The sequence below is a fragment of the Salmo trutta genome, chromosome 23 (assembly GCF_901001165.1).
Source record: "Salmo trutta chromosome 23, fSalTru1.1, whole genome shotgun sequence".
Classification (NCBI taxonomy): Eukaryota; Metazoa; Chordata; class Actinopteri; order Salmoniformes; family Salmonidae; genus Salmo; species Salmo trutta.
The window spans coordinates 35133371-35146838 of record NC_042979.1 but is presented as its reverse complement, the minus strand read 5'-3'; the positions used below and the strand labels follow the sequence as shown (position 1 = coordinate 35146838).

The 13468-nt window shown below is 41.9% G+C and overlaps 1 protein-coding gene across 3 annotated transcripts in view; it reads right to left on the bottom strand.

Annotated features, from left to right (window-relative positions):
- ogdhb (oxoglutarate dehydrogenase b) overlaps positions 1-12904 on the bottom strand; it is a 48596-nt gene extending 35692 nt beyond the window's left edge. For 2 of the 3 annotated variants that reach the window (XM_029709992.1, XM_029709990.1), the window contains exons 1-2: positions 8220-8335; positions 6348-6920 (exon numbers count right to left, since the gene is read on the bottom strand). In XM_029709992.1, the coding sequence (XP_029565852.1) occupies positions 6348-6581 (234 nt within the window). In that variant the 5' untranslated portion in view covers positions 6582-6920; positions 8220-8335. Of the gene's footprint in view, positions 1-6347; positions 6921-8219; positions 8336-12786 lie in introns of those variants that run through there. The other variant, XM_029709991.1, reaches the window with a different exon arrangement.
- Between the last annotated feature and the right edge of the window lie 564 nt (positions 12905-13468).

Sequence of the window (13468 nt, the reverse complement as noted above, 5' to 3'; positions counted from 1 at the left end):
ACAATCACATAAATCAGTGATATTACAGCAATACATAATAAAATGAACAGTGAAAATCACTTACATTACAGATATGAAAATAAAAATGTACCTCTGAATGGAACCAGTTGCTCATCCACTGTTACTTCAGGCCCAGGGTTGTAGAGGTATGGCCTCATCCACTGTTACTTCAGGCCCAGGGTTGTAGAGGCATGGCAGACACTCCACCCACTTCTCCCAGACCTCTCTTATGGCCACCAGTTTGTCTCTCACACATCTTGCAGGTCTTGACTCACGGTTATCAAACCGTAGCATTCTTGAGAAAGTGTGAAAGACTTTTCAGTGGCATTGTGGCATGGAAAATCGCCCTTTCACTCTCTGCATCCCAGAGACTACATGTAGCCTCGCCTCGGGACCTATACACACCTGCTAAGATTAGCAGCCCTATGTAGGTACGCAGGTCAATCTCATCCATCCTTTTACAGTTGTCTCCATATTTACAGAAACCCTCCAAATTTGTCATCTCCAGGATGATTTTTCAATGGCTGGTGTGATGAACATGTAGAGGCGATGTCCTGGGCATGGGCAACTGACTGCATGTCTTGTGGGTCCTGGGGTCATCCTTATGACATATTGTGCTGCCATCCTGCCCTGGTTGTCATATGGTGACAAGGACCATGTTATTTTGCTGTTCTTTGACAAAAATGTCTCTCTTTCAGTTTGGGGGATTTCTTCTTCCCCATCTTCTTCTTCAGATACCTCCTCCTCTTTTAAATCATTGTTCTCTTGTTCCTCCTGGACATCTGAAAAAGTCAGATCTACGACCTGTTGGGCACTGAAACGTGCACTCATGGCTTCACAAAGAGAGAACTGGGGGGACTGTCATCTGCACCACCTTTATAACCTCTGACTGCATTCCTCATTAGTAAACAATGCTTTCAAGAAATGTTTATTTTGTCTGAAATGTTGTTTATTATGTCTGTGAACTTGAGTCATGTGAGGTCGTGGAGGGGAGATTCTGCACATGCACAAGAAAGTTTTTTAGTTTTGTCTGAGTCCAATCAGTAGCACACAATCTCAATTTCTCTCTCTGTGTGTGTGTGTGTGTGTGTGTGTGTGTGTGTGTGTGTGTGTGTGTCTTTATGGTTTTTGTGGTGTGTAAATCATTTAATAACTGCTGGGTCAAAAATGACCCTAAGAAAATCTTTGTACCCTGGTGGTGTACAGCTTTCATGGAAATATGAACAAAGGCGATGTTTCACTTTTTCTAATATTGGGGTCACTAGGAAAAGTAATAAAATATTAAGTTGAAAAAATATCATTTAGGGTTTTTTCTCTGTTAAACATAGTGACGGGTCATTTTTTACCCTTAAGACAATACAAGGGTTAACTCTTATTTTTCTTGAAACTGTAATGTTGGTTAAGGGCTTGTAAGTAAGCATTTCACAGTAAGGTCTACTACACCCTTTTCAGCATGTGACAAATACAATTTAATTAGATTTTAGACACCACAATGACTCCAATACTGTACCTCACTTTCAATGTGTGTGTGTGTGTGTGTGTGTGTGTGAGAACCAATATTGCAACTCTCAACACACACTCACTATCTCTCTCTTACACACTTACACACACACACACACACACACACACACACACACAACAATGCCCTTTAACCAACAGACAATGGCTGGAGGGGAGGACTGGACATTCCAGATGAACGAGAGAGCGAGAAAAAGAATGAGGGAGAGAATGAGAGAGAATGAGAGTAAGCGTGATGGAGAGAGACATTGCTTAGAGGCAATGTTCCCTATAAACTGCGTGCGTGCGGGACTGCCGCACAGAAGAAATAACAGCCCACAGAGAGAAGCACGAGATTGAACTTCACTCAACTTTCTAGAGCAGTGGTCACCAACCGGTCGATCGCAATGTACTGGTCCATCTCCAAGGCATTCCTAGTCGATCGCCAAACATTTCTGTAAAAAACTCAACTATAAAGCCTTTTTATTTGTCTCCTGCTGTTGGCGGTAGGTGTACCCGATTCAACTGCCCTGCGCACCATTTTGAACCATTTCATGTGTTTGAAGGTACAAACTCTGCTTTCCCTGCGGGCCCTGAGAGCAAATCAAGTGCACTATAAGTTTATCGCTGGCCAATCGTATGGCTCATATTTCCGTGTCTGCAGTAACGTGGCAGGTATAAAAGAAAGCAAGGCAAAGTTGATACTGTGAGATTTCAAAACATTTAAAACAACAACTAGAGAGAGACTGTCAACGAGTACACCAAAGAGCTGATGTTTTTGTGAGTGAGTTCATGTTTAAGTTCTTACTCAGCACTGTCAACACTTTTATAAACTATAAAATGCGCGTTCTTCCTATTTCCACTCAGCGCTTCAACAAGCACTGCAGCAGTAATGAATGAGTAGGAAAGTGTATCTATTGGCTTGCATTGTTGTTATTATTATTACCGACTTGGGTCTTTTTTAATATGAAAGAATATTTCACTTTCTCTGTAACATGAATTTGTGCATGAGGCAGAAATAACGCGCTGCGACTCGAGTTTCGCTATTAGTTGGAAGACAGTGTCCCTTTTTGTTCAGTGTCAGTGGAGGAAAGGAGAGCTGATGTTGATAGTCAGACCCTCAATCTGCTGCTCTTGCCCTCTATGGAGACTGACCATCAGATGCAGGCACCATCAGCCCAGTAAAAAAAAAGCGAATTACTTAAATGTATGTTCACTCAGCTGTGCCTCACAAGTAATACAACAATGGATCTACTACCGGTGTGATCATATAGCCTACCTCAAAGTTTGAAATAATGTTTACAAAAATTTCCCAAAAAAACAGTGTATTGGCAGGGCAATTCAAGCAAAGCTAATATGCAGTGATAAAGTATTGGGCCTATAGCTTACTGCACAAACCTCAATGCTACAGTACTGTTTTTAATTGGTTAATGTTGCATAGGCTTACGTTTTTTAAGTCATGTTAAAAAAAATCTAAGTGGTAGATATCAGCTTGCATTTTGACTCAGAAAGTGATCTTGACTCAGAAAAGGTTGGTGACCACTGTTCTAGAGTTTTCCCTGTTAACACTATCAATGTTTCCCTTTACTGTGGAAATTGTGATCAAATCAACGCAATATTAGCCACTTTCAATGCAACATACCGAAACAAAACTAACTATGCAAGAGATTTTGTTGTAGTCAGAACGCATCAGAGTAGGATTCTATTGCATTGACACGCATGCACGACTCAGCCCGCACTCTACACAGACTGGTGCGGCATAAACAATCAGAGCTGCAGTAGGCCTATATGCAAGTAGACTATTGCCATAATATGGATCTGTGCCATTTACTTTGAGCTGGACTGTGTTTAACAGCATGAGCGGTCATGAGTAGATGCACTTGTTTTGAGATCAAAGCAAGAGCTACATGTGCACATTTTGTTCATATCCTTTGCTAGTTAGTGAGCTATTAGCCCAGTTACATTTCTAGACATCTTTGAAAAGTGAGTCAGGTAAAGAACATATTTGTCTTAAAGGGGCAGTGTTGTATTTTGAGACAGGCTTGAATAAGCTAAGTAGCCAATAGGCAGAGGGTAGCATAATTTGTCTGATTCTCTGTTGGTATGGGAATAATAATGCATTTTATTTTGTAAAGTATTTTCTTGCATCAAACAACACAACAACATTTTCAGTAACCTCCTTGTCTGAAGGATAAGCAGGTTAATGTGGATGAACAGGTTAATGTCAAGCCCTGCATGTTTTTTTCAAAGGTTTTATGGAATGTAGGCCTACATTGAACACCACACACTGTAGGCTGAATGATAGAACAGCTATTTCCATGTTAAAATGTATAGAGATGAATATTCTCCAATGTGTTCGATGGTATGTCACTCTGGTAGGCCTACATCATGATCAAATAGCCACAGTAGCCTACTTGGCCACTGTTAAAACTGTAACAAATTGGGTACAGCCTCAGTGTTCACAGTAAACGCGCGCTGGAAATTGCACAGAATTTGTGAGCCCCAGCTGTTAATCAATATATATATATATATATATACAGTACCAGTCAAAAGTTTGGACACGACATCAAAACTTTAACACATATGGAATCATGTAGTAACCAAAAGTGTTAAACAAATCAAAATATATTTTATATTTGAGATGATTAAAAGTAGCCACCCTTTGCCTTGATGACAGCTTTGCGCACTCTTGGTATTCTCTCAACCGGCTTCACCTGGAATTAAATATTGGAAAGTGAGAAAAGTATAAAAATATGACAACTTTCAGGATGAATCAAACCACTATGGTTTTGATTCACCAATTTATTTAGTGCAGAAATACTTTCCTAACCCTAAATAATATACTGAGTATTTTTAAACCCTACCAATTGGTACTGAAAGGAGACGAATGTGTGTTTATTTACATGGCTATCTTTCATTGGTCCCTAATATTCTGAGGGTGTCTGTCGAGTCTGTAAAGAAAAGTATAATTAATGGTACACAGTGGCGACCAGTCATTCAGGGCCAGTCATTCATTTGCTTTCTTGAGTAAGGCAGCTCCGAAATGCATGTGCTTCAGCCTAGCTCAGTGCTTTCTGTGGTAGTTGAAGATATCCCTCTAGTGGTGTGGGGGCTGCGATTTGGCCAAGTGGGTGGGTTTGTGTGTCGGGGAGCTAGGGTCAGTCTGTTATATCTGGAGTATTTCTCCTGTCTTATCCGGTGTCCCGTGTGAATTTAACTATGCTCTCACTAATTCTCTCTTTCTCCCTTTCTTTCTCTCTCTCGGAGGACCTGAGCCCTAGGACCATGCCTCAGGACTACCTGGCATGATGACTCCTTGCTGTCCCCAGTCCACCTGGTCGTGCTGCTGCTCCAGTTTCAACTGTTTTGCCTGCGGCGATGGAACCCTGACCTGTTCACCGGACATGCTACCTTGTCCTAGACCTATTGTTTTCAACTCTCTAGAGATAGCAGGAGTGGTAGAGATACTCTGAATGATCGGCTATGAAAAGCCAACTGACATTTACTCCTGAGGTGCTGACCTGTTGCACCCTAAACAACCACTGTGAATATTATTATTTGACCCTGCTGGTCATCTACGAACATTTGAACATCTTGGCCATGGTCTGTTATAATCTCCACCCGGCACAGCCAGAAGAGGACTGGCCATCCCCCTGGTTCCTCTCTAGGCTGGGTTTCTGTACAGCACTTTGTGACATCAGCTGATGTAAGAAGAGCTTTATAAATACATTTGATTGATTGATTGAATGATTGATTGATTGATTAGTGGAGCAGCCAGCGGAAAATACGGAGCGAAGATGTTAGTAATGTTCTCTAGTTGCAATGTGATTGGCTCAGTGTTCTGTCACTCATGGGGATACTACGTCCTCGCAAAATCTACGGGGAGAACTTGAAAATTCAAGCCCCTTGGGTGCTGCCATAGAGTTACATTAGAAGTGCCCATCCAAAAAGGCTCAAGGTCATTGGCCATAGATAAAATTATGTCAAGCCATGTTATATCTACAGTAGCTTTGACTGGACATGGAATCTTAGCTAAGAATCTAGCAGTCATTGTCATGAATCAAGTCGACAATCTACTGGCAAATACTTTTCAATCCTTGTCATATGAAGAGAAATTATGAAGAGAAATTATAGATAAAACATATAGGTGCTCATCGGCCATTGGACATAAACATTACACAACAAGTTGGAAATCGCAAATTTAACAATGAGTGGTTTGGAAGGAATCAGTGGCTAACTGCAAGTATTGCAAAGCAATCACTAGCCTGCTATTCCGTGGAGTGCCTACTGTTCTGACTTTGTGGTGCACATACAGCTTATAGCCTGTTTTAGAGAAATGTCATCATCGAATATTGTAAGAGTTTTCATTGTCTGATTTATGCACGCTTTATTTATCCTACGGTTCTGACTTGGTGTACAGAATACTGTAAGAACGTCCCATGTTCTGAATTCTGTTGTTGTACATTTCAAAAGTGCTGAGTAAATGGTTATATTGAGTACGTCCTAGCTCGCTCATTAATGTCTTAATTGAATTTACGGATTGCTTCTCATCTGCTTGTCGTCCCCTTATGCCATAGTTTGTACATCTCAATTGTCAGTAGAAACCACACACAATCTTTCACATGACCTTGGTAGCATCTCTAGCTTCCTGTATTACCCAAGAATCTGATGGGAGAGGGGGAGCAGTATGTATGTATGTTTGATGTGTGTGTGTATGCGCTCACATTTTTTCCCTGACCAGAGGTCGTGCAGGTGTATGCGTAACTCTTGTCCCACTGCATTTTGAACATAAACAGGCCATAGTCCTGGGAAGCAGCTCACCTGCCTGCCCCACACACTCTCTCTCCTACCTTGTGTACACTCCTAGGGTTCTCCAGCCATGCATAGTACATCTCTTCTACATAATTAGAACTGGTCCCATTCAGAAAAGGCTCGGCCGACACCGACGCAGTGTAACTCCTCATTGGCTCAAACGTCCTCAAAGCCCCTCCCACTGCCGTCGGCCTGGCTTGTGATTGGCTCTTGGCTGTCTGGGTGGCCGTGATAGGCCTTAGCCTAGCAACTGTAGTCCTTAAGCGCTGCATGGTAGCCTATTAGTTGTGGCTCCTACCCCTCTCGCTAAACGAGGAAGTAGATCAATAACAATTCCCGTCGTCAGGAAACACCAGGATTAGGAGGAAGTTATCCTCTAGATGCTGATCTTAGGTCAGTTGTGTGTTTCCCTCCTAATGGCTAAGGTAAGGATTGGTTTAGGAACAGCTGACCCTGGTTCTTTGGCCTACAGGCAACTTCTTCCAGGAGCATGGGCCATACAGAGCACACAGTGTCCTCTCTCCTCCTATGCTTCTTCTTCCTCTCGTTTACTCTCGCTCGTTGTATCAGGGGGTTTCAGGTCTAATCCTGTAAATCGTTGTCTTCTCAGGCTGTGTAGAGAGAGATTACATAATTAAACAGAGGGTCAAGTCATACTTCCCAGTTCCCACTGACGCCGCCTGTGCTGTGTGATCATATAACATATTTATGACATGGGCTGGATCATATATCATTATTTATGCATTTAGACCTGGCTGCCTACAGTAAATGGCAAAAATCAAAATATATTTTAGTCATACTCACAGACACACACTCCTACACACGTACATACACACACACACACTCACTGCAGTGACTTGAAACAAGTTCTGTCAGTCAACTATTCACACAGAGAAGAAATTATATAAATACCCCACATACAGTACTTGTTGTATTCAGGCCAGGGGTGGAAAAAATACCCATGTCATACTTGAGTAAAAGTAAAGATACCTTAAAAGAAAATGACTGAATTAAAAGTGAAAGTCACCCAGTAAAATACTACTTGAGTAAAAGTATTTGTTTTTAAATATACTTAAGTATCAAAATTAAAAGTATAAATAATTTCAAATTCCTTATATTAAGCAACTAAGACTGCATGATGTTCTTGTTTTTTTATATACAGATAGCCAGGGGCACACTTCAACAGTCAGACATAATTTACAAACGAAGTATTTGTGTTTAGTGAGACTGCCAGATCAGAGGCAGTAAGGATGACCAGGGATGTTCTCTTGATAAGTGAGTGAATTAAGACAATTTTCCTGTCCTGCTAAGCATTCAAAATGTAACAGTACTTTGGGTGTCAGAGAAAATGTGAGGAGTAAAAAGTACATTATTTCCTTCAGGAATGTAGTCGAGTAAAAGTTGTCAAAAATATATATAATAAAGTACACACACCCCAAAAAATGACTTAAGTAGTACTTTAAAGTATTTTTATATAGGTCCTTTACGCCACTGATTCAGCCCCGTACTATTCTGTATTCTTCTGTAACTATCAATGAAGTAAGCATTAATAAGCCACGTACTGCAACTCATAACCTAGACTAAGCCCATATATTATGTGCTAAACTGTGTAGAGCCAGCTGGTAGATATATCTACAGTCCAAACGCATTGCGCTCCTTGCGAGCGTTATCTGTGCGTGGCAGGTACTGATAGCATTTGGTTGGACAAATATAACTAATGCTTTTAGATTTGTATAATACAAAAACGTACCCGGTATATTCATATATTTAAAACTAAGAAAACGACAATACCCAATAGTTCGACAACATATAGTTATGGACTAAACGCTCAATCTTATGGCTGGCGCGTTTATGCAAATAATGCAACAATCATTTTTTGGTAGCTATTAAAAATAGGCGTCTGTACTTACTTTCCGCGACTTGGAACACTTCGGGGCTTTTAGTACTAACTTCACTTGCTTGCTCGTGGCTTTCCGAGACTTCTCTCGGTATGTCTCCTCTTGCCGCTTGCAGGCAGGTTTAGTGATTGCACTGTCCGATGTGCTGATATGCGTCACGCTGCCGTTGCGTCACGCTGCCGTTGCGTCAGCCTGAGGAGAGGAGCGCCGTGCACACATGTTCTGCTTTCTGTATGTACGAGATGAGCTGTGTGCTCTATTCTGCCCTACCAAGCAAAATAGCAGTAACTGCTCATAGGGTGAAACTGAGAAAAATTCCTTCAACGTTTAATTGTCAAACCAAATGAATTGTAGGCAGATCATTTGAGATGTGGTTGTCTGTTGTCTTGCTATTAGGTCATTTTTTATTCATGTTGACCCTGACCCTAGATATCATTTACTGCCTTCTTGCTTGGTACCCACTGAAATGTTTTCATGGCAATTAATTGTTTTACACAAACTTGATTTGTATGTATCATACAGTTGATAATTGTATCAGCAAAGAACAATCCATAATACCAAGGTAAACAACTGCAAACATGACCCACCATTTTCTCCAAAACAACACAGTGGAGGCAGGATATTTGTCCACACAATAAAGCATAAAACATTCTAAAATACATTATAATGTATAATGAATTAGTAAAAAATAACTTTTTAAATACATGATTTTGAAGCTTTAAATGCTTTCTTTGCAAATTCTCAAATCATTAACAGGTATTTACCATTTTTATATTGACAAAGAAGGCATATTGCATTAAAAAAAAGAATAATCATTTAAAAAACAGGCAATGACCAACGTCCTGATTTTTTAATTTCAGGTTTGCATAACGCAAGCGCAAACTTGAACAGTGCCAAAATTCTGTGCAACTTCTGGCATGCGTTTACTGTGAAGAGAGGCTTTACCCGCTTTAAGTTACAGTTTTACCAGTAGCCAAGTAAACTACTGTAGCTATTTGATCATAATGTAGGTCTACCAGGATGGCCTACCATCAAAAATAATGAAGGAAAAAAATCACATTCCATAACATTTTAACATGGAAATAGCTGTTCTGTCATTCAGCCTGCAGTAGCAGCCAATGTGTGGTGTTCAATGCCTGCATTCCATGAGACTTTTGAAAACAACATGCAGGGCTTGACACTAACCTGTTTATAAACCTGTCCTTCAGACAGGGAGGTAACTGAAAATGTTGTGTTTGATGCAAAAAAAACACTTTACAAAATACAATTCATTATTATAGACCACCCTCTGCACCCAGGTGTGCTCTGGATACCATATGTGAACTGATTGCCCCCCCATCTATCTTCAGAGCTCGTGCTGCTAGGTGACCTAAACTGTGACATACTTAACACCCCGGCCATCCTACAATCTAAGCTTGATGCCCTCAATCTCACACAAATTATCAATGAACCTACCAGGTACAACCCAAATGCCGTAAACACGGGCACCCTCATAGATAACATCCTAACCAACTTGCCCTCTAAATACACATCTGCTGTTTTCAACCAAGATCTCAGCGATCACTGCCTCATTGCCTGCATCCGTAATGGGTCAGCGGTCAAACGACCTCCACTCATCACTATCAAACGCTCCCTGAAACACTTCAGCGAGCAGGCCTTTCTAATCAACCTGGCCCGGGTATCCTGGAAGGATATCGACCTCATCCCGTCAGTAGAGGATGCCTGGTTATTTTTTTTAAATGCCTTCCTCACCATCTTAAATAAGCATGCCCCATTCAAGAAATTTAGAACCAGGAACAGATATAGCCCTTGGTTCTCTCCAGACCTGACTGCCCTTAACCAATGCAAAAACATCCTGTGGCGTTCTGCATTAGCATCAAACAGCCCCTGTGATATGCAACTTTTTAGGGAAGTTAGAAACGAATATACACCGGCAGTTAGAAAAGCCAAGGCTAGCTTTTTCAAGCAGAAATTTGCTTCCTGCAACACAAACTCAAAAACGTTCTGGGACATTGTAAAGTCCATGGAGAATAAGAGCACCTCCTCCCAGCTGCCCACTGCACTGAGGATAGGGAACTCTGTCACCACCGATAAATCCACTATAATTGAGAATTTCAATAAGCATTTTATTACGACTGGCCATGCTTTCCACCTGGCCACCCCTACCCCGGTCAACAGCACTGCACCCCCCACAGCAACTCGCCCAAGCCTTCCCCATTTCTCCTTCTCCCAAATCCAGTCAGCTGATGTTCTGAAAGAGCTGCAAAATCTGGACCCCCACAAATCAGCCGGGCTAGACAATCTGGACCCTTTCTAAAATGATCTGCCGAAATTGTTGCAACCCCTATTACTAGCCTGTTCAACCTCTCATGTCGTCTGAGATTCCCAAAGATTGGAAAGCAGCTGCGGTCATCCCCCTCTTCAAAAGGGGGGGACACTCTTGACCCAAACTGCTATAGACCTATATCTATCCTATCCTTCCTTTATAAGGTCTTCGAAACCCAAGTTAACAAACAGATCACCGACCATTTCGAAATCCCACCGTACCTTCACCGCTATGCAATCTGGTTTCAGAGCTGGTCATGGGTGCACCTCAGCTACGCTCAAGGTCCTAAACTATATCTTAACCGCCATCGATAAGAAACAGTACTGTGCAGCCGTATTCATTGACCTGGCTAAGGCTTTCGACTCTGTCAATCACCACATCCTCATCGGCAGACTCAACAGCCTTGGTTTCTCAAATGATTGCCTCGACTGGTTCACCAGACGACACCATTCTGTATACTTCTGGCCCTTCTTTGGACACTGTGTTAACTAACCTCCAGACAAGCTTCAATGCCATACAACTCTCCTTCCGTGGCCTCCAACTGCTCTTAAATACAAGTAAAACTAAATGCATGCTCTTCAACCAATCGCTGCCTGCACCTGCCCGCCCATCCAGCATCACTACTCTGGATGGTTCTGGCTTAGAATATGTGGACAACTACAAATACCTAGGTGTCTGGTTAGACTGTAAACTCTCCTTCCAGACTCACATAAAACATCTCCAATCCAAAGTTAAATCTAGAATTGGCTTCTTATTTCGCAACAAAGCATCCTTCACTCATGCTGCCAAACATACCCTCGTAAAACTGACCATCTTACCGATCCTCGACTTTGGCGATGTCATTTACAAAATAGCCTCCAACACCCTACTCAACAAATTGGATGCAGTCTATCACAGTGCCACCCGTTTTGTCACCAAAGCCCCATATACTACCCACCACTGCGACCTGTACGCTCTCGTAGGCTGGCCCTCGCTTCATACTCGTCGCTAAACCCACTGGCTCCAGGTCGTCTACAAGACCCTGCTAGGTAAAGTCCCGCCTTATCTCTGCTCGCTGGTCACCATAGCTGCACCCACCCGTAGCATGCGTTCCAGCAGGTATATCTCACTTGTCACCCCCAAAGCCAATTCCTCCTTTGGCCGCCTCTCCTTCCAGTTCTCTGCTGACAATGACTGGAACGAACTATAAAAATCTCTGAAACTGGAAACACTTATCTCCCTCACTAGCTTTAAGCACCAGCTGTCAGAGCAGCTCACAGATCACTGCACCTGTACATAGCCCATCTATAAATAGCCCAAACAACTACCTCTTCCCCTACGGTATTTATTTATTTATTTATTTATTTTGGTCCTTTGCACCCCAGTACTTTGCACACTCATCTACTGTCAAATCTACCATTCCAGTGTTTTAATTGCTATATTGTATTTACTTTGCCACCATGGCCTATTTATTGCCTTTACCTCCCTTATCTAACCTCATTTAGTCACATTACATAAAGACTTATTTTTCTACTGTATTATTGACTGTATGTTTGTTTTACTCCATGTGTAACTCTGTTGTTATATGTGTCGAACTGCTTTGCTTTATCTTGGCCAGGTCGCAGTTGTAAATGAGAACTTATTCTCAACTTGCCTACCTGGTTAAATAAAGGTGAAATAAATAAATAAAAATGATTCCCATACCATTATTACAGAGAAACAGACAAATTATGCTACGCTCTGCCTATTGGCTACTTATCTTATTCAAGACCGTCACAAAATATAACACTTCCCCTTCAAGACATAAAAAAGCTGTTTACCTGACTCGCTTTTCAAAGATGGCTTGAAATGCACTCGTTTTGTGCTCTCGTTGTCAGCGACCTCTCCCCCATTGTTGACTAGAAATGAGCAGTAACTGGTCTAATAACTCACTAACTAGCAAAAAATATGGAGTGTGAGTGTTTGGTGTTGCTCTCACCTGTCTGAGTTGAAGGACCTGAGTACAGGAGGTGCCTTCTTCTATGGTATATTGGTGATTGCACAATGTGCATTGGTTCGATTGACCGCTCTAACTTTTGCCACCTCAATCTCCTTCACCCTTACAGGGCACCCCAGGAACTCGGGATCATGATCCCCACCACAATTGCAACACCGTCGTCCTTCTACATACCATTCTTCAACATACTCTGTCCATCTGCACACACTTGAAACATGGCCAAATCCTGTACAATTCTTGCACTGCAATGGTTTGGGGACAAAAGCTCTTACAATTACCTTTTTGTTCCAGTTTTCGATACTACTGTTCATTCAGAACATTCGTCTTCACCAACTTTGCTCAACGTGCTGCTTGATTCGAACTCATCATCCACTTCCGCCATCTTTCCCCGCAGGAGAGGTGCCTGCAAACTTGCCTGTTTTTATACTTGACCATAGAGTTTGCTAGAGGGCACACCAGCCACGAATGTCCTCTCTCCACCTCCATGCCTCAGATTGGGGGAATTCTGAACAGTAAGGCAGCACAATGTTTGACATTCACATTTTGCCTTTAACCTAGACATTTGTCTTCTGATATGGGCACCCAAGTTCCTCATACGTTACGTGGCTCTGTGGTTGAGAAAAAAAAATCCCCAAAGATTTGTCATCCTACTACCCAAGCAGTCGGGGGTTCAATTCCCCTGTCTAACTTTCACTCATTCTAATGTCTAAACAGAGCACAGAAAATATGTATGGTGAATGTCACACAAAAATATACCCCTCAAACTCAACTCTGGATTCGAAACCAGTTCTACTGCATTTCTTTATTGTTCCCCTCTAATCAGGGACTGATTTAGACCTGGGACACAAGGTGTGTGCAATAAATGATCAGGTAGAACATAAAACCAGCGGACTCTGGACCTTGTAGGGTAGGAGTTGAGTACGCTCTATACAGTCTTGAGATAAGTTGATTTAACATGGA